This window comes from Arvicola amphibius, chromosome 7 (genome assembly GCF_903992535.2).
Source record: "Arvicola amphibius chromosome 7, mArvAmp1.2, whole genome shotgun sequence".
In the NCBI taxonomy this organism is placed as follows: domain Eukaryota; kingdom Metazoa; phylum Chordata; class Mammalia; order Rodentia; family Cricetidae; genus Arvicola; species Arvicola amphibius.
Window position 1 is genome coordinate 8,088,138 of NC_052053.1, and position 21,937 is coordinate 8,110,074.

Sequence of the window (21,937 nt, forward strand, 5' to 3'; positions counted from 1 at the left end):
AGCACACACAATTAGCAGAGTATCGAGGAGTTTCGTTCGAAGGTCCTACGAAAGTGCATGCTTGATACTCTGCAAGATAACAGCCGTCGGTGAGTGGGATTGAGATTGACCCAGGAGCCCCCCTGGTCACTGCCTACGGTTCCCACCTTTGGGTCTAGGAAGACAAAGAGTTGGTTGCTAGGTCTGGGGTGTGGATAGTTTTGTTGTGATTGACAGTCATGGGTGTAAGCCCTAATTCATTGTTCATGTCCTTCCCAAGATACATCTAATTATAATCATATCTATGTCCAATCATGTATAAGCCTAAGATGATAAATAAGAGAGTTCCCCTAAAAGCCCATTTTGAGGACACAGTTTGCCTTAGTGCCCATGCACCCAAAATCCATGTACGCTGAACTGACCCACTGCCTCTGGTTCCAGGACATGTATCAGAGCACTTTGGGCCACACAAGGGAGGTTTATTTCAGAGTTGATAGGGGGCAATAGGTCAAAGTCACCGTGGCTTTATTTGGGGAGGGGTGAACCTGCAGTTTGATGTAGGTGGAGTCTCAGGTTGCAAAGCGCATTGTTGAAGTGGTATACGTGAAGCTTAAGTCAAACAGGGCTCCTGATCGCTAAGGTACCCTTACATGTGCCTGCCTCCTAAGACAGAAATGCCACAACACCCAATGCTATGAAAGAATTATGGTGCATTTCACAAATGCTCATCTGAAACTATAGGTTTACCTCCGCAGACTGCTATCCAACCAGATTTAGAATTTTTAGGCTTATTGAAGCAGTAGTTGATAAATACCTTGAAATTCGGAATACTGTTCAAAACCCTTTTGAGACAACTAACCATTCGCCTCCCGAGACTGAAAGTTTGGTCAGTGAAGAAAACATTGTTCTTTCATCCAAAGGAAATGATGGGAGTTGAAGTGATATCTACTAAAGGCAGACAAGAGACTATTGCAGTTTGCAATATTAAGATATATGATCACTTTTGCTCTGGCTGTGTACAGTCCATAGTGAATGTCTCTGAAGCCATAGCTTCCCACTAACTCACTGGCAGGCAGGATAACCCCAGTCTCTCCCTCCTGCAGTCCCCAGGGGACTTCTGTGATGTAGCCTGTGAGCTCGGCCATAGAAAAATGATTCTATTTCTGGGAGGCAGGTGTGTAATCGAGAGAGAGGCCTTCTCCTTCTTTCTCTAGCCACAGTTGGGTTATGGGGCTCAAAAAACATAAACTTCTTTAGGGAATTTTCTACTTAGGCATCACTTAGCTACCCTTTGCTAAACTGCGTCCAGTGAATTTGTCTCCTGTAGATGAAGTCCACGCTGAAAGAGATTTCTTTATTCACCCCATCTTGTAATACATCTGTCTTTCCTGTCCCTTGCTTTGTGCCTTTCCTCTTGGCTCTCTAGAACCACCCAGGTTCATCAAGAAGCTAGACCCATCACGAATCGTGAAGCAAGATGAGTTTACCAGATACGAATGCAAAATAGGCGGGTCTCCAGAAATCAAGGTTTTGTGGTACAAGGATGAGGTTGAAATTCAAGAAAGCAGTAAGTTCAGAATGTCGTTCGAGGACTCAGTGGCGGTGCTGGAGATGCACGGTCTCAGTGTGGAAGACAGCGGAGATTACACTTGTGAGGCTCGCAATGCAGCCGGGAGCGCCAGCAGTAGCACCTCCCTGAAGGTTAAAGGTCAGGCTTTGCTCCACCTCTACCCTGTATGTCAGCTGCTCTTCTTGTTCACTGTGTTCTCAGTCTGACTTTCTTCTCCCATAATGTTTTAAAGTTGTTCAAGAATACAATTTTTAGAAAAATAGGAGAGATGTTTTCTCCCTTTCTCCAATGGGGTAGAAAGCTAATTCTTTGTGTCTAAACACAAAGTCCATCCTAACGGACTTTCCTTTCCCCCTCAATTTCAGAACCACCTGTGTTCCGCAAGAAGCCTTTTCCTGTCGAGACCCTCAAAGGAGCCGATGTTCACCTTGAATGTGAGCTTCAGGGCACGCCTCCCTTTCAAGTTTCTTGGCACAAAGACAAGAGAGAACTCAGGAGTGGGAAGAAGTACAAGATTATGTCTGAGAACTTGCTGACGAGCATCCACATCCTGAACGTAGACACAGCTGACATCGGGGAATACCACTGCAAAGCCACCAATGACGTTGGAAGTGACACTTGCATTGGTTCCGTCACTCTGAAAGGTAACAGTCACTTCCTTCTCTTCTCCTTACCATTAATGCTATACCCCACATTGCTATTATTGTTTATTTATTTATTTATTCATTCATTCATTCATTCATTCATTCATTTATTTATTGTTAGCCCTAACAATCTTTTCTATCTAAATCCTTCCATGTTCAGTCTACTTCCTTTATCTAACTCAAACCAAATAGCCCCCCAAAATAGAGATGTGTCTTCCTTGGACTTTAAAGTCTAGTCAGCCTCTTTTGGATACAGACTCTAAGGCAGCGATTCTCAACTTGTGGGTCATGACCCCTTTGGGGGTTGGGGTTCAAAGGACCCTTTCACAGGGGTCACCTAAGACCATCAGAAAACACAAATATTTACATTCTGATTCATAACTTTAGAAAAATTACAGTTACAGCAGCAAAAATAATTTTGTGGTTAGTCACCACAACATGAACTATTAAAGAGGGTCACAGCACTTAGAAGGTTGAGAACCCCTGTTTTAAGGTGTTCTCAGTCCCATTGCTTCTTATTTACAAAATGAAATGCTATGTTATCATGGGAGTGATGAGGGAAATACTACCAGTCCCATAGATGTTGAACCCCATCTTCCCGTTTGTTTCTCCTCAGCGCCACCACGGTTTGTGAAGAAGCTCAGTGACATTTCCACCATCATTGGCAAAGAAGTCCAGCTGCAGGCAACGGTTGAAGGTGCTGAGCCAATTTCAGTGGCGTGGTTCAAGGACAAAGGGGAAATTGTTAGAGAAAGTGACAATGTATGGATTTCTTATTCCGAAAACATTGCAACTCTACATTTTTCAAGAGCAGAACCAGCCAATGCTGGGAAATACACCTGCCAGATCAGAAATGATGCGGGCACACAGGAGTGCCACGCCACGCTGTCTGTTCTCGGTGAGTCCATAGGGTGTCCTCATGAACACGGCGTGCATGCAGGTCTGTGGTTCTCGGTGAGTCCATAGGGTGTCCTCACGAACACAGGGCGTGCATGCAGGTCTGTGGTTCTCGGTGAGTCCATAGGGTGTCCTCACGAACACAGGGCGTGCATGCAGGTCCATGGTTCCCTTAGTTGTTTTTTTATTCTATTTTGCTTTAAATTATGCTGTGATTTCCAACTATTTCAGAGCCTGCAGCAATTGTGGAAAAGCCAGAATCCGTTAAGGTCACTGCAGGAGACACCTGTACCTTGGAGTGTACAGTGTCCGGAACGCCTGAACTCAGTACCAAGTGGCTCAAGGATGGAAAGGAACTCACGAGCGACAGCAAATACAAGATAAGCTTCTTCAACAAAGTATCGGGTCTGAAAATCATCAATGTGGCACCTGGTGACAGCGGGATATACAGTTTTGAGGTGCAAAATCCTGTGGGCAAAGACAGCTGCACGGTCTCAATTCAAGTTTCAGGTTGGTTGGCCTGTTCATTCATCTTGATAGCAGTGGGGACCCCAGCTGTCCTAAGGAGAGGAGCTCCAAGCTCCATCCTTCCCAGTATAACACGAGTCTTAACATCCTTGGGTGCAGCAGGGTCAGAGGCAGCAGACACGCACAAATAGGAGAAAACCATACTCAAAGTTACATTCCTTTCTTTGGGAAGAATCCCAGGAAGTTAGCTCACACATAGTTATTCTCCAGACTTTATGTTGTGCAATCCCCTGGGTAAAACCTAGAGAATCTTTCCAAAGAGCCAGATAGGTCGAGCCATGTTCCATCAAAAGAACAATCCTCTCTTTGAGTCCTTTACTAACTGATGCCCCTTGCTTTGTTTGCTTTTTCTCCTATCCAGATCGAATTATCCCTCCTTCCTTCACAAGAAAACTGAAGGAGACGAACGGTCTGTCCGGTTCCTCCGTGGTGATGGAGTGCAAAGTCTACGGGTCACCCCCGATCTCCGTCTTGTGGTTCCACGATGGGAACGAGATCAGCAGTGGCCGGAAATACCAGAGCACACTGACCGACAACACGTGTGCCCTCACTGTGAACATGCTGGAAGAATCCGACGCTGGCGACTACACGTGCATAGCAACCAACGTGGCCGGCTCTGATGAGTGTAGCGCCCCTCTGACAGTGAGAGGTTGGTTCAGATCACAGCAGTGTTCGAAACACAGCCATCGGCAACCGCGTTGCACAGAGGACTTAGCCGTTGAAGTGCGCAGATAATAATCATTTACCAATTTGTGCTTTTTTTGTTTTTTTTTTTTTTATAGAGCCACCATCTTTTGTTCAGAAACCTGACCCCGTGGATGTCTTAACCGGCAGTAGTGTCACCTTCACAAGCATTGTGAAAGGGACACCTCCTTTCAGTGTGAGCTGGTTCAAAGGGAGCAGCGAGCTTGTGCCTGGGGCCAGGTGCAGTGTGTCTCTGCAGGACTCAGTGGCGGAACTGGAGTTGTTTGACGTGGACACATCCCAAAGTGGAGAGTACACCTGTATAGTTAGTAACGAGGCTGGCAGGGCTTCCTGTACAACACATCTCTTCGTAAAAGGTGTGTTTGCTGTTCTGTTTAAACAGTTAAATTGCACATAGCAGTCAGAGGCACTGTGCCTGTGTGTGTGTGTGTGTGGTGTGGTGTGTATGTGTGTGTGGTGTATGTGTGTGTATTTGATTTTGTTTTATCAATTTGTTCACACCAGCTCCAGCCATATTTGTGAAGAGACTCAATGATTACAGTATAGAGAAAGGCAAGCCCCTGATCCTAGAAGGGACCTTCTCTGGGACTCCTCCCATCTCTGTGACATGGAAGAAAAATGGTATAAATGTCACCCCTTCCCAACGGTGTAATATCACCACCACCGAAAAGTCTGCCATCCTGGAGATTCTGAGCAGCACTGTGGATGACGCGGGCCAATACAACTGCTACATTGAAAACGCTTCCGGCAAGGATTCCTGCTCTGCCCAGATCCTGATACTAGGTTTGTGGTGATTGCGCACTCACAAGCCTCACACCCAGCCAGTGGTCCTGACCTGTCCTTCATGGATGTTTGTCTCTTTTGCTGCAGAACCACCATATTTTGTCAGGCAGTTGGAGCCTGTGAAGGTGACAGTCGGCGATTCTGCCTCTTTGCAATGCCAGCTTGCTGGGACGCCTGAAATCGGGGTCTCCTGGTATAAAGGTGACACAAAGCTGAGGCCCACTGCCACCTGCAAAATGCATTTCAAGAACAACGTGGCTACGCTGGTTTTCACCCAGGTTGACAGCAGTGACAGCGGAGAGTATATCTGCAGGGCTGAGAACAGTGTGGGAGACGTATCTTCATCAACTTTCCTGACTGTTCAAGGTGACAATGATGTTTTCAAAGCAGATGGATATGTGTTTCTTTTAAAACGTTTGAAATGCTCAACGAGGGCCTTGTTCAGGGGGGAAATTGAGATGCTGCTTTGGGGCTTAAGAAATTCCAGTTTGCATTAGCAGCTTATCCTTTATCCTTGGGTGATAGTTTTTCTGAGGATCTTACTACATATCTCCTATTGGATGAAACTCGCTAGGCAGACCAAGTTGAATGGGTTGATCTCAAACCCATGGATCATCCTACCTTTCCTCCTGAGTTCTGAGATTATAGGTGTGTGTACTGCCACATCTGGCTACACTTTTTCTACATTCTTTGAATATATGGAATCAGTAAAATGTTGGCAAATAGAAAGATCATGCTACCATTTACCTCTTTAAATCTTAAAGGAATATAAGTGACTCATATTTTTAAATTCACTCCATGCCTGTCTCATTCAGATTGCTAGGAGACAGTTTAATAAGCAGGAGGCTGCTGGGTGACAGAGTTAAGACCTCTGGTTGATCAGCATCTTGTTGGTTTACAGGTTTTGTTGCTTTGTTTTGTTTCATGCCTTCTACTATACAAAGTTCTCCAAAAACTCACATGTCCTTTTTTATCTCCAAGTTAATTTAAGAGCCATTAACACTCCCTTGAATCTCTAGGGAGATTCCTGTACGTTTGCAGGATGCCTATAACTGAATTTGCTGTTAACGCACCCTCAAATCTCTAGAGAGATTCCTGTACGTTTATGGGATGCCTATAACTAAATTTAAGATGAAGAGCTGTGTTCATTGCTTTAATCTTGTTCCTGCAGAGCAAAAGCTCCCGCCGTCATTTTCTCGGCAACTGAGAGATGTGCAGGAAACCGTGGGATTGCCGGTGGTTTTTGAATGCGCCATAAATGGATCAGAGCCCATCTCCGTGTCTTGGTACAAAGATGGCAAGCCGTTGAAAGACAGCCCAAATGTGCAAACATCCTTTTTAGACAACATTGCCACTCTGAACATCTTTAAGACAGACAGGAGTCTCGCAGGCCAGTACTCTTGCACTGCCACAAATCCTGTGGGCTCTGCTTCATCTGGCGCCAAACTCATCCTCACAGGTTTGTGGGTTCCTGGATCTATGTTTCTGTAACTGAAATGTTTGTAATTCGATACAGAATTTGAAAGGAAACATTGTTGTTTTTCAATGGGCGTGGCCTAAGTCTAGAACAGGGAGTGAAACCTTCTCCTTGTAATGTCTCCTTAGAGGGGAAGAATCCACCCTTCTTCGATATTCCTCTGACCCCCGTGGATGCTGTGGTGGGAGAAAGCGCGGACTTGGAGTGCCATGTCACAGGAACCCAGCCCATCAGAGTCAGCTGGGCCAAGGACAACCGAGAGATTCGAAGTGGTGGGAACTACCAGATCAGTTATCTGGAAAACAGTGCGCACCTGACCATCGTCAAAGTGGACAAAGGCGACTCTGGACAGTACACCTGCCATGCTGTGAACGAAGTGGGAAAGGACTCCTGCACAGCCCAGCTTAACATCAAAGGTAGAGTTGATTTAGCGTGGGCTCCAGCAGAGCGCCATCACTTGCCAGCATAACTGACCACCGTTAGCTGCGCTGGGTTTATTGTGGTAGATTCTTGGGAAGCAGCTGAAAGCAACATGAAAATGTTTAAGGGGATAGGTTTGCAGAAAGGAAAACTGATGCCATCTAATCCATGTTTCCTAAAAGTTGGTAAGTTCTCCTCAACCCTAAGAATGAGTCTGTCTTCTTACAAATGTCTGGTCCTGTCATTGTGTGGATGAGCCATCCTGTCAGAGAACAGCTGAGAACTAGCTGGACTCGGGAGCATGAATTGCTAAGCTGGATTTGACTAATTTTCCCTGATATTTAGCTAAAAAAAAAAAGGGCTCCCCTCTCTTGAAAGCCTCATGGTAATAACTTACCTCTATATTCATTTCATCTCTCTTTTTAATTTCTTCCAGAGCGCCTAATCCCGCCAAGTTTCACTAAAAAACTCTCTGAGACAGTGGAAGAGACCGAAGGGAATTCATTCAAACTGGAAGGGCGCGTGGCAGGTTCCCAGCCTATCACTGTTGCTTGGTACAAAAATAATGTAGAGATCCACCCGACTTCCAACTGTGAGATCACGTTCAAGAACAATGCACTGTTGCTTCAAGTCAAGAGAGCCAGCATGGCCGATGCAGGCTTATACACCTGCAAGGCAACAAATGATGTAGGCTCTGCGCTGTGCACATCTTCCATTGTCATCAGAGGTGAGCTGTTCTCCCAGCCCTGGCCCCCGATGCTTTTCTTCACACACCTCCATGCGTGTATCGTCTGGGATCTGGGCTCAGTTTGGAGCCACCACCAACAAAACCTGCATTGTTGGATGGGTTGTCACTATTCCATATGTGTTTGCTCAAAACGTACGATCCATAATTTTATTATGTGTCCCCAGGTAGAGTTTACTTAATAAATGGACTCCAATATCAGACTTCTAAGTCGTGTTCCCAACCTTGCTTAAGTAGCTAGAACTCAAAGCCGTGACATGTGTGCACAAGGGACAGGGGTTTTGATGAAAAGCATTTGAAAAGCTTTTGGAAACTGTCACAGACTGTTACATTGACTTTGCTTACTCCCAGCTACAATCAGAAACATTTCCCTTTGTCTGTAGAGAATCACTGTTTAGTATATACTACTCTTATCTTCTGCTCTAAAATTAAACCATAACACCAGACAAAATGGTAAGATATGCTCAAAAAAACAATGTTCAGGTAGAATATTATATATTATAAAATGTAAACACAAGACTATTATTTTTGGAAAGGAAGATGTCTGCATTATTTCAGACCTTTTTTTTGTCGGATTTCCTAACTGTTATGGCTTCAATCAGACATCAAGTCTACAGACCAGCACAACTGCTGCCCAAGTCAACTTTCCAGAAAAGCACAGAATGGTTGCTGCAGGAGAGGTGGTTGGCTGGCCATCTCCTAATGCATGGCCGAGCCACGACCATTAGCAGGCTGCTCGTGTGACTAGGCTAATAGTACTCAGTTGTCTTGGCTGCGAACCCAAAGTTTATCATTTATCTGATAGAACTGAAATGAATCTGGTTTCAGTACCTGTGCTGAAATGAAAAGTGGTTTATTTTCCTGATGCTTTGCCATTGAGGAGATACTTACGGAATTCGGAGGCTAATTTTCTGTAGAGGCTTAGTGAAGTCGTGGATACCGGAAGCCGTCATCATGAATGTAGCCTTATTTTATCCCTAGGTCTCAGAAGCGCTGAACCGCTAGAGCTATGTCAGGACATCACGTCACACGCGTCCATTTGTCACGACATCACGTCACACGTGTCCATTTGTCATGACATCACATCACACGCGTCCATTTGTCATGACATCACGTCACACGTGTCCATTTGTCATGTGACTCATATTCTTATCTTTGTTTTCAGTTAAGCCCTGAGCTTCCACTCTTTGTTTCTTTGGGATTAGAGTATCCTTAGCTGCACTTAAAACCTAAAAGTGAACATCAGAGAAAATCTTGCTAAGATCTGAGCAGACCCATGACTCTGAAGGTAGCTTCCTTCTGCACGAGCCAGTAATCATTGCTGCTCTACATGAGCAGAATTCCCTCATAAGCCTTTAGGTTTTAGAGTTTGGCAAAAATGCTGCTGTCCGTACCTCTAAAAGAATCAAATCCGTGCCGCACCACACAGACAGTGATGGCAGTGCCAGCATTGTCTCTGTGGAGCGTAATCAGGACTCAGATGCTGTGGTGGGCAGCATCTTTGCTGTTCTTTGCTTGTTTTTAAGTCTTTACTTTTTTAACCCAAAGAGGCTAAAAAAAATAACTGCTCAAAGAGGAATAAACTGTCTCTTCTAGTCCCCTCCCCCACCGCAGTGTCCACTGTCACCTGTAGGAGGGAAGCTATTTGCCCTCTGTTTGTTTCTTTTGTGCATCATAGTGCATCCTTCCTTGTTTTCCGGCCTCCTCTTGAAAATGCCTTTTCAATTCCAGAGCCTAAGAAGCCGCCTGTGTTCGACCAACACCTCACTCCGGTAACAGCCACCGAAGGAGACTTTGTGCAGCTCGGCTGCCATGTGCAGGGATCAGAGCCCATTCGGATCCAGTGGATGAAAGCCGGCAGGGAGATAAAGCCTTCGGACAGATGCAGCTTCAGCTTCGCTAGCGGGACGGCTGTGCTAGAACTCAAGGAGACCGTTAAAGCGGATTCGGGAGATTACGTGTGCAAGGCTTCCAACATGGCTGGAAGTGACACTTCCAAGTGCAAAGTGACCATTAAAGGTACAGATACCGAGAAACTGTCGTGTGCGTTAGGCAACTGCCCGTGGTCTAGGAGAGTGGAGTTAGATGAACACACCTCAGCTATTTGTCCTTTGTAGACTGTGGCCCTCTTATGGTGAGAGTATCCAGTGACCTCTGGAGATCCTGTCGATACGAAGTATTTCCAGTTACCCAGAGCTCACTAGCCTGTTTCTCGGGCTTCTCACAGCAGAGTCACAAGGATATATTCAGTGTAGTTCCAGAAATGCTGCCGTGCTGATGCAATGAGAAATAGCTGGATGTCATAGCCTGGGGGGAATGTATACAATAAAGTCTATAAATGCCAGAGTGGATGCTAGCTATCCACGATCAGCCTACTATAGTTCTCACTGAAACGAGGGTCTAGGAGACAGACCGCTTTGTCACAGCTAGTGAGGCTTGGAGTGCATATTTATGACACTCTTAAACTTTGCTTTACACCCCAGAATATTTATTGCACTTTTCACGTACTTGTACTAACAAAATGTGGAAATGTGTATTTCAGAAAAACCAGCTGCGGCCCCAGCAGCTAAGAAGGCAGCCGTGGATGGAAAGCTCTTTTTCGTATCAGAGCCTCAGAGTATCCGAGTCGTGGAAAGTAAGCGCACGGCCTTGTCTGTCGTCTACTCCTGATTTCATTTCCAAAGCACCCACTGGGCAAGGCTAGTTTTTGAATAACTTTGTTTCCACCGTCCCTTAGAAACCACGGCCACATTTATCGCAAAAGTTGGAGGTGACCCAATCCCGAACGTTAAATGGACGAAAGGAAAGTGGAGACAGCTGAACCAAGGTGGTCGCATCTTCATCCACCAAAAGGGCGACGAGTCGAAGCTGGAGATCCGTGACACCACGAAAACCGACTCCGGGTTGTACCGCTGTGTCGCCTTTAACAAACACGGTGAGATTGAAAGCAATGTCAACCTCCAGGTGGACGAAAGGAGGAAGCAGGAGAAGATTGAAGGCGATCTTCGCGCCATGCTGAAAAAGTAAGTCCACTGAGAACTGTGAAGAGGATTTTCCTCCTCACAGCGGGGCCTCAGGAGGCCCGGGCCAGCTACTGCAGGACTCAGCGTATACAGAACCTGCCATGGCTCAGGAGGGAGGGAACACGTAGTCGATCATGTGTAAGTGGAATTTCGTGGTCTGTTGGGATGTGTTTCTGAATGAGGCTCAGAAACAAAGAATGAGATACATCCAAAAGGGGTTAAACAAAAGGAAATAGCCAAATACTATGTATCTGAATCTAAAAAAGGCCTTCTTTTATAAGTTTTTTATGCTACAGTTTCCTGACCAATTATTTTAAACATTTCCATAACCAACAATAATTTCAATATAATTTGTTTTACCGTAATTATCAAATTACCATATACCTTTCCTTTCCACAGTTCTTTTTCATAGCATATGATATTAAAATGAAGTTTTCAGTTGATATTTCATATAACTACCATTAATTGGGCTCCTGACTACAAGGCTGATGGGCATGTTTCCATATCCTTTCCTTCTTCGACCCATCTATCAGATTTCAACACTGTATAACAGTCCAGTCTTAATCCATTCCATCACCAAACTGACTTTTTTTGTTATTTTGGTCAGCATAGTAAAATTAGCATTTCTTAATAAAGAGCATCCCACTGTTGTGTAGTGAGTCAAAATACTGAGACTAAGCATCTTTGAGTCATGACAGACAGTTCAAACTAAGCGGAAGACATGTGACTGATCTTATCTTATTTTTTAGGACTCCAGCCCTAAAGAAAGGATCTGGGGAAGAAGAGGAAATTGACATCATGGAGCTTCTCAAAAACGTGGATCCTAAAGAATATGAGAAATATGCACGCATGTATGGGATCACTGACTTCCGGGGCCTCCTTCAAGCCTTCGAGCTGCTGAAGCAGAGTCAGGAGGAGGAGACCCACAGACTGGTATGTGTTCCTTGCTGCAGCTGCGTCCTAAGAAACAATCCATAGTGGAGACCCCAGACGCCTTTCATACTAGCAGAATGCCTTGAATTCCTAGAATACTGCATTCCTAGGAAACAATAGCCCAGCTATCAACCTTACTGTAACCTAAAGAATATCAGGACTGGAAGTCAGAGGGCTGGAGAGATGGCTCAGTGGTTCAGAACACCAGCTGCTCTTCCAGGGGACCCAGGCTAAGTTCCCAGCACCCACATGGCAGCTCACAACTGTCTCCAACTCTGGCTGCAGGGAATCTGATATCCTTTTCTGACTTACAACCACACTTACATGATACACATAATGCATGCAGTCAGAACACACGCATAAAAGAAAAGGGGATCTTTTTTAAATTACCAGTACACATAAATAAAAATTAATCTTTAAAAACCACCAAATCCCACAAAATCTTTACAAGTTTAAGGAATATAAATCATAGTCATGTGCCTGCTAATTCAAATTTTTGTTCCTAATGTATTATTTCCCCCCTCAGGAAATTGAGGAACTAGAGAAGTCAGAAAGAGATGAAAAAGAATTTGAGGAACTTGTATCATTTATTCAGCAAAGGCTGACACAGACAGAGGTAAAATGAACTACGCTAATAATAAAATGTACGGAATTATTACTGGGAATTAAAAGGGAAGGATGGCTAACACATGTTAATTCTTCTAGCCTGTCACCTTGATCAAGGATATTGAAAACCAGACAGTTCTGAAAGACAATGATGCCATCTTTGAAATTGACATTAAGATTAATTATCCTGAAATCAAGCTGTCCTGGTACAAAGGGACCGAAAAACTGGAGCCCAGTGACAAATACGAAATAAGAATCGATGGTGACCGGCATACTCTCAGAGTCAAAAACTGTCACCCTAAAGACCAGGGCAATTACAGGCTGGTTTGCGGTCCCCACATCGCCAGTGCCAAGCTGACTGTGATTGGTGAGTGAGAAGCCATTTCAAAGCCTTGTGAGATTGCTGGTGGGCACATCTGCATAAGATGCTGATGTTGGGCACATCCGCATAAGATGCTGATGTTGGGCATATCCGCATAAGATGCTGATGTTGAACCCCATGTGCTCCTGTCTCGCCGCAGAGCCTGCTTGGGAGCGCCATCTCCAGGATGTGACTTTGAAAGAAGGCCAGACTTGTACCATGACCTGTCAGTTTTCAGTGCCCAATGTGAAATCCGAGTGGTTCAAGAATGGCAAAATCCTTAAGCCCCAAGGCAGAGTGAAAACGGAAGTGGAGCACAAAGTCCACAAACTGACCATTGCCGATGTCCGTGCGGAGGACCAGGGTCAGTACACCTGCAAGCACAAGGACCTCGAGACTTCAGCAGAGCTCAAGATTGAAGGTGGGTGAACGTTTAGGCAGAGTGACCAGAGGCTGTGCAGGCCCCGTAGTCGCTCCCTCAGTGAACTCTCATTCCCCATATCCACAGCCACACACTTGCCCTGTGTCAAAACCCGTGCAACCATGCATTTCTTCTGGATAAAAATCATAATCTAGACTGACAGTTGATTTCTTAATGGTTGTTTCTTCTTAAAAGTTAAATTTTATAATTCTCATATCTATCACTATGGAACCTAGAAAAAAATGTTAGAAGAGACAAAAGTTGTAGATATAAATCTAAAACACTGTGACTTTATGATTATAAAATTTTATACATCAAATTAACAGTGTATGTGATAAGGAATGGTTGTTTTATAAAAAATATCAATTTCATTTAAGAATTCTCCCACTTTCAGACTCTCTGACTTAAAGAGCAACAATGCTTAATGTTTTAATAGTTAAGTTTTAGGCAACTAACCTTGAACTCTCTGAGGAAATTTTGTACTGTCTCTCATTATTTGGTGTCATTTTAATTGTTAAAGCAAAATTATATCAATTTTATTTCCAGAGGCATTGCAGATTTCTGAATTATTTTATAATGAATATTAAAGTTAAAAGAAAAGTAGCTTCGCATTAGACTAAAGTTGAAAACACTATCATTTTTTAAATAAGTAAACACCTTAAATACATTCGTCAATGATGAAGCCCCCAGAATGTCACTTTCTGCAAGATGCACATTGTACTGCTATGCATGAAGTCACAGATTTCCAGACAAATTTTAGGGAAAGGCTACCCACCCCTAGCCATGCTCTTAAAAGCACCCTGCTGTCCCGGGTGGGTTGGTGCCTTTCTGTTAACTTGTCTGTGCCTGAAAGCATGTTTCTGAACTCTGGAGAGTCATCTTCAATTCAGAATTGCAAATTTCCTGTTGAATTTAAAATCATTCCCCAGGGAAATCTCTATAAAAGAGAAAATTCTAGATCCTAAATAACAAAAAATGATTTTCTTGAGGTAAGGAAAAGCTTCGCAGGGGAATTGACTGTTGGATGGCTGATCTGTTCTCTGTTGTATTTCCTGAACAGTTTTGAAATTTCATTTGACTTTGGGTTCAAATCTCCCTCTGGCATCTCCTTTGTATGAATATTTTAAGGACTCTTGGGGGTTCTTTTATGCTTTCCTCTGTCAGTCCCGTAGGAATGCCCTGAGGAACAGGAACAGGTTGATTACTATACAAAAATGTGTCACTATTGTTCTGCTCTTGCACTTGGGTTCTCTATTATTTTATAAGTGAATAAAACTAGAAGCCAAGCATGCTCACACACACTGTCACCTCAGACCAATCATGCTCACACACACTGTCACCCCAGATACTTGGGAGCATGGGGCAAGAAAATGGCACAGTTGAGGTTAGTCTCAGAATCTGAGCTAGACTGTCTCAAAATAAAAAAATTTAAAGTCCTTGGGATAGTATAGCGCTTCTTTGGGAGGCCTCAGGTTCAAAAATAGTACTGCAGAAGTAGATAGATAGATAGATAGATAGATAGATAGATAGATAGATAGATGATAGATAGATAGATAGATAGATAGATGATAGATAGATAGATGATAGATAGATAGATGACCCCAGGTACAAAATTAGTACCACATAAATAGATAGGCAAATAAATAAATAAGGAATAAATAAATAAATGAGCTAATTTCACTGGGTTTGTGGCACACGTGAATACCTTATAATTCTGGCATTTGGAAGACCAAGGCAGGAGCATACCAGCTTGGGCCATGTAATGAAATCCCATCTCAACCCCCAAGAACTGTGAAGTAAAGAAATCACAGTCACAGAGATCCCTGCCTACCCAGTCTCACTTTGAATCCCTTTGATGTAAACAGCTGAACCGATTCAGTTCACCAAGCGCATACAGAACATTGTGGTGAGCGAGCATCAGTCGGCTACATTTGAGTGTGAAGTGTCCTTCGACGATGCCATCGTGACCTGGTACAAAGGGCCAACGGAGCTGACAGAGAGCCAGAAATACAACTTTAGAAATGATGGCCGCTGCCATTACATGACTATCCACAATGTGACCCCAGATGACGAAGGTAATCACGCGTTTCCCAGGGGATCTATAGTGCAATCCTCACCGTCACCTGTTTTTGATATATCCGCCCATTAACAATGCTTACATTCTAGCCGGAGGGCGGTGGCGCATGCGTTTATTCCCAGCACTCGGGAGGCAGAGGCAGACGGATCTCTGTGCATTCGAGACCAGCCTGGTCTACAAGAGCTAGTTCCAGGACAGGCTCCAAAGCTACAGAAAAACCCTGTCTCGAAAAAAAAAAAAAAAAAAAAAAAAAAAAAGAATGCTTACATTCTATAGTTCTATGGAATGTACTTTAAAAAAAAAAAAAAAGAAAATACAGGCATAAATAAGCACATTGTGTTAGGAGACTAACATCGGATTATTATTCTCTCCAGGCGTGTACTCGGTAATTGCTCGCCTGGAGCCGAGAGGTGAAGCCAGGAGCACCGCAGAGCTGTACTTAACAACCAAAGGTGAGGACGCCCCGCGTGACCACGCCGCGTGACCACGCCCCGGTCCTGGAGGCGAGCATGTTACCCAAACAGTTCTAAATACAAAAAACGCTCTCTTTTTCCCTTGCAGAAATAAAACTTGAGATGAAGCCTCCTGGTAAGTTTTGTTTTTTTCTTTTCTTCTTTTTTAATTGTGGCTGACACTAAGTTCAGTGTTGGTGTGATTTTATAAATAGGGAAGCTCAATAAAAATACACAAAGTTGCCATTCCTCTTTTCAGTAAACGTTACTTAGTAAGATAATCTCCAGCAAAATGCAATGTTGTTACACTTTATGAATCTGGGAAAACAGAGATCGCAAGGTGGGTGGTACGAGCGCAACAGAACCAGGACAGAATTCAGCAAGTTCTCATAAGCACGGACCTGTGTGCGGTGAACGATAGAACAGGGATGGTTGTGTCAGCACGATGGCGGTGCTGCTGGAGGTGCCCAGACGGTGAGCAAGTGTTGTCAGCTCCCCAGTGCTTATCACTATCGGTTACTTCCAGATATTCCCGATTCCAGAGTTCCGATCCCAACCATGCCTATCAGAGCGGTTCCACCTGAAGGTAAGCCCCTACCCTTAGCATCGGGTGTAGAGCAGCAAGATTCCACATCCCTGCCTCACTGTCCAGTTAGAAACCAGAGCAAACAAGTTACTACTCTAGATAGATGTTGATGTTGCTTGTTCTAATTAAGCCCCTGGATTGATAAACAAAACACATGCGACATGGTGCTGCTATGCATTTTTTTTACCAGAAATACCTCCTGCGGTTGCTCCTTCCATCCCTCTTCTGCTGCCTTTACCGGAAGAGAAGAAGCCACCAGCAAAGCGTATTGAAGGTAATATATGAAAACTAACTGAAGTGATAAAACTTAGAATTCCAGGCTGTGAAAATGTGACTTCGTATAGTTCGTGCTCCCTCTTGTGGTCAAGACGCTGAACTGACTTCAAAATGATGCCCTTGCTACGCGGTTTGAAATGCTGAAAATTACCAGATTAACTCAAGCACGATGCTTAGTTTTAAAATATTGCAAGGGAATAACTTGGATGTTGGTTAAAATTAAGTTTGTGTCACATGCCCCTGACCACTACGCTTGACGACTAATATGACAATAATTAAAGCAGTCATGGGGCAGCTTACAGAAATACACCATGTTAGTTTAGAAGCACACTGAACATTGTGGCTTGTTTTCTCTTCAGTTACACTTTTAACTACCTTTTGTAAGTCACTGTTTGCTCAGAATGTCTTTGACTTGCTCTGTTGGGTCTTTTGTGTGTGTGTGGGGGGGTGTTTGTGTTCGTTAACTAAGGGGCGTGGTTACTAATAAAGAGATCAGAAGTGGGCAGCAGACTGGTAGATACATGGGATCCCTGCTCCGCAGACAGAGACAGGACGATTACCACAAGCGAAAGGCCCATGCGACAAGCAGGATGGGGTTACATACTAAAACCCTGTCTCAAAAGCCAAACAAAGCAGAAGAGCCCTTAAAAGTAGCAAGAAGCTGACCATCTCAAATGCTAAGCGCTTAGGAAGCAGTTGGGAACTCTTTGCAGCCGGAAGCTGTGCAGCCCAGACAACAGTTTGCCTGAGACTTCCTGGAGTTACAAATTCAAACTTTCTAGGAGAATTAATTCCCTCAGCAGAGCTATAATAAAAAAATCCACTGGTCAAAATCAGGTTTCCCGATAGTCTGCTAACTATCACGGCAATAGCTTCGTGGGTATAACATATAAGTCTCCTAATGTCGGCCCGCTGCCACTGATAGTAAATGCTTGAACTATTTTTCAGCCAGTTTCAAAGAAATTCAATATGTTTATCCAATTTTACGACTAATGTACTTTCAACAGAAGAGAGAAGTGTGCTTGTAGTTTATATGAGTTTACTTGAACATATATCATCGACTTACAGAGCCCAGAGAGGAGAAATCAAAAACCATAAACTAGATTCATGATGCTCCTGTGGTCAGAAGCAATAATTTCTGTTCAGAAATGATCTGTCCTCTCAATGAAAATGTCAACATGACTGTTGGTATTCATTGCAAAACCTGAGAATTTAAACCAGATTCTAAAACACAAAGGGTGTGCTCTGGGCTTACAACCTTCCAGCACGGTGGGAAATATGCCTAGGAACCATGACCAGAGTATACCTCTAGGCAGCGGCAGCACACTCCACATGTATAACACGGGGTGTGCTTCAGTTCTACCCTGTTTTTGTTCTCCTGACAAATGTGGTCTCCACACCCAAGTGAAACACAGGGAAAGGTACACTTCTGTGTCCCTCATCTTCTGCTAAAGCCACCTCTTACCCATCATACGTTCAGAGGACATATCTGCCCTCCCTCCAAAATTTTCTCCTTCTTCCTCTTCCTCCTCCTCCTCCTCCTCCTCCTCCTCCTCCTCCTCTTTTTCTTCCTCTTTCTCCTCCTCTTCCTCCTCCTCCTCCTTCTTCTTCTTGCTTTCTAATACAAGATTTTTCTAAAGCAAGTATCTCACAATAAAGTTAATTTTATCTTGTTCTCGTTAGCATCTGGAAAATAGAATTGAAATGTCCTTAAAACATTTACAGTATTTATATCTGACATCTTTTTTTTTTTCAGTGACCAAAAAGGCTGTGAAGAAAGACACCAAAAAAGTTGTTTCAAAACCCAAGGAGGAAGCACCACCACCAGGTATGATAATAAACTTAAAAAATCAAATTAAGAAAAAAACTAACCAAAAAGTGCTCTTAAGGTCTTCATTGCGGATAAGCACTTAAGAGTGCAGGCAACCCAAAGGGCATGAGCCAGGGTCACTAGGTGGTACATCCCCTTCCATCTCTCTCGTCCTTCCTCTGTCCTCGTCTGCCTCTGGCAGCCAATGACGCAGAGAATGCTTGCTCTCTACAACTGATGCTTTGAAGCAGACCTTCCCCTCCAGTCCCACTGCTGTTGGTGACCAAGTCCTCCCAGCTTCCAGCAGAGGTTCAGGATTAGTGTGCTATGATGCAGCTGCAGCCCAGCTCAGGACCCTTTACTGGTTTTCCTTATCTTAACGTTTGAAGAAAGCAAACAACATCTTTAGAAGAAATCTTGGGAGGCTATGGAAGACCTTTAGATGGCTAATGTAAGAGAGTTGTTCTAACCCTCTTGATGGAAAGTACACCAGCCTCCTGCCCAGAGCCACACAGAAGCACAGGCCCCATCTTCCACTCAACACAGCTTCCCCCATGGTCACTTTGGGTTTGGTTTGGTTTTCTGAGACACGGTTTCTCTGTAGTTTTGGAGCTTGTCCTGGAACTACCTCTGTAAACCAGGTTGGCCTCGAACTCACAGAGATCCGCCTGCCTCTGCCTCAGGAGTGCTGGGATTAAAGGTGTGCGCCACCACCGCCTGGCATGATGGCCATTTTGAAAGCATGTGTGTTTGGTGGATTTTGTAACGGAACAATGCAAAAGTATGGGTTTTAAGTTCTGGACACACTACACATTTCTTTGCTATTATTTTCTACATTTGAATTCTTTAAAACCAGCCTACACTGGAATAAAGCCCCAGCCTCCGAGCATTTTGTTATTCTGACCTGACATAGCAACGCTTATTCGCCTGGTTTGGTAATGATGGAGTTTTATGATGCTGCGTTAGTAATAATTCATTATGCAAAGGACCATGATAATGCTCTAACTTAGTAAACATTAAACAATCCATAGTCTAAACACTAATATGTATTCTGTGTTTTTTTGAAGTGCCAGAAGTTGCCAAGAAGCCCCTCCCTCCTACTCCCATGTTTCCAGCAAAAGGCAAGTAAAGTGAAATCATTCAGCATTTTATTATTTACTTCTGAATTTTGCATGTGTCCTCTTGATCACCTTTAAATATTAGGCTTCCAAGTTGTTGTAAAAGTGTCCCCTCTGCCACTGTGAAAAGTTCTGGAAACAATGGTTGTTTCCCACACCTCTGCAGCCCCTGGATGGGGGCACAGGGCGGGGCGGCAGTGAGAGACAGCAAGGAAAGAGCTCTTTCTGAGTTTTACTTTGTGATCCACACAAATATTAGGGATTTGTCAACAATACTGATCTCAAAGACATTTTGAAATTTGTCATATAAAAACTGGGAACTGCTTGACTACATCATTTTTCGTGTGCCATTATTCAACTGACCAGGGAGTCACTGTCAAAAGTGAAAAAGAAAAAGCTAAGACTAACTTGCAGAAACATTTACTCGAGACTCCATAACACTATTAATGTTATCGGGTCTTAAGTGCTTCAGGAGAATCTCTCCAAACTGGGGTTCACATAGAACAATAGAAGGCATAGCAATTTGAAGCTATCTATTGAATCCATACTTTTGGCACTAGAAGAAAATCCCCATATCAAGAGTGAAGAGTGTCTTAGTATTGTCGTGTTGCCTAGTTAATAAAATAGAATCCATACACATCAAGCCACAAGAGATTATCAGTCTGATGTTACAGCATCTAAGTGCTCAATGCGGAATGACTATGGACTTCCCATGCATAAAGCTTTTTGATGGATGTAATTAATCCGATTTCCCTTTCTTGTTCTCCCCCACCCCTATTTCTTTTCATCTTTTAGCTTCCGAAATTATCGATGTGTCCTCTAAGGCCGAAGAAGTGAAAATAACAACTATCACTCGCAAGAAAGAGATTCACAAAGAGAAAGAGGCTGTGTACGAGAGAGAGCAAGCCGTCTACGAGAAGAAAGTGCTCATCGAGCCTTGGGACGAGCCCTATGACGAGCTGGACGTGGAGCCCTACGCGGAGCCCTACGAGGAGCCCTATTATGAGGAGCCAGATGAAGACTATGAGGAGATCAAGGTGGACGCCAAAAGGGAAGTCCACGAGGAATGGGAGGAAGACTTTGAAGAAGGGCAAGAATACTACGAGAGGGAAGAGGGCTATGACGAAGGCGAGGAGGAGTGGGCAGAGACTTACCAGGAGAGAGAAGTGATTCAAGTTCAGAAGGAAGTTCATGAAGGTACGTGGGTGCTGGGTGGCTTCTCTTCTCCTCAGTTCCCTTGTACTTTCGATGCTATTACCTGACTTACAATGGACATGAAGGAGAAAATGGTCGTTTTGGCGTCTCCGAGGTTATAGATATTGTATTACTTATTCTGTAGAATAGTCCTTATCTTCCCCTGATACTAAGCTTCTATGACGCTTTTCGTGGAACCATTTAATCCTAGGCCTAGGGCTGCATCTCAGTTGCTGTTTTCTGACTCACAAGCTCAAAGTTCATTTCATCGCCACCTAATTCTGTTTTGAAATTCTGCCTGAGAGTCGTATTAGTCATAAGCTCCCCCACACGACAGATTCCTTACGGGATGATAAATTATTCTTAACATTTGAATATTTGCAACAAGCGCTGCTAGTAGAATTGACTGATTTAAGCATCTCGGCTTGTCCTGTGTTTTTATTAAAGAATTACATGAGAAGAAAATCCCAGCCAAAGTGCCTGAAAAGAAAGCACCACCTCCCAAAGGTATGTAATTAGAATCATTAAATAAAACAGAATATGCCTGACATTATCATGATTTGTTTGGCAAGGATGCCTGAGTCAACAGTTAAATCTAATAGGCACAACTTCTTCTCTAAGCTTTATTATATCTATGAATTTTCTCTTCAGAATTTATTTCTACTGGAAATAATAAAAATATTAAGATAAAAGAGTGTTATAGTAAATTTAAAATAATATAAACAATCCCAGGAACTTTTGCTTAAAAGTTGAGAACACCAAACCTGCCTGTCTTTAAAAATATTATATATATATATATATTTGTATACATATATGCATACATATATGTGTATGTAAAGAGCTAGAGAGAGAATTTTAATAAATATTTAGAATTTAGTGAATTCTAAAAGTACTGCAATTTCTTTAAAATATTTGCAGTTGTAAAGAAGCCAGTAGTTGAAAAAATTGAAAAGACTTCTCGAAGAATGGAAGAAGAAAAAGTTCAAGTCACCAAAGGTATAGATACCATTTAAAGAATGTTCTAGTCACATGTACATAAGTCATCTGCTCTCTGGTATATGCTCATGCATTATTTATATAGTTATCCAAACAGAGTTATTTTTAAACCTTGGGGCTAAGAAATATTCCTCACAATACAAATATATCTGTGCGTATTTTTAAAGTACCTGAAGTTTCCAAGAAGATTGTTCCACAAAAACCTTCCCGGACTCCAGTGCAGGAAGAAATAATTGAAGTAAAAGGTATTCATCTTTATTTAAACTATAAACTCCAATTATTGTAATCTGCACATATGGATATCTGAACATACATTGCTAAAAAATTCAAAAGCAC

General features: G+C 43.3%; 1 protein-coding gene across 1 annotated transcript in view; it reads left to right on the forward strand.

Annotated features, from left to right (window-relative positions):
• Positions 1–21,937, forward strand: part of Ttn (titin) — a 271,490-nt gene that overhangs the window by 88,543 nt on the left and 161,010 nt on the right. The window contains 29 exon segments of the mRNA XM_038336350.1: positions 1,406–1,687; positions 1,915–2,193; positions 2,810–3,091; positions 3,322–3,600; positions 3,980–4,267; positions 4,401–4,679; positions 4,828–5,106; positions 5,194–5,472; positions 6,278–6,565; positions 6,712–6,999; positions 7,440–7,730; positions 9,480–9,767; positions 10,291–10,383; positions 10,486–10,771; positions 11,521–11,704; positions 12,231–12,320; positions 12,410–12,677; positions 12,832–13,092; positions 14,958–15,167; positions 15,544–15,621; positions 15,731–15,757; positions 16,148–16,207; positions 16,398–16,481; positions 18,240–18,311; positions 19,361–19,414; positions 20,207–20,608; positions 21,053–21,112; positions 21,524–21,601; positions 21,769–21,846. Coding sequence (XP_038192278.1) covers positions 1,406–1,687; positions 1,915–2,193; positions 2,810–3,091; positions 3,322–3,600; positions 3,980–4,267; positions 4,401–4,679; positions 4,828–5,106; positions 5,194–5,472; positions 6,278–6,565; positions 6,712–6,999; positions 7,440–7,730; positions 9,480–9,767; positions 10,291–10,383; positions 10,486–10,771; positions 11,521–11,704; positions 12,231–12,320; positions 12,410–12,677; positions 12,832–13,092; positions 14,958–15,167; positions 15,544–15,621; positions 15,731–15,757; positions 16,148–16,207; positions 16,398–16,481; positions 18,240–18,311; positions 19,361–19,414; positions 20,207–20,608; positions 21,053–21,112; positions 21,524–21,601; positions 21,769–21,846 — 5,787 coding nt within the window.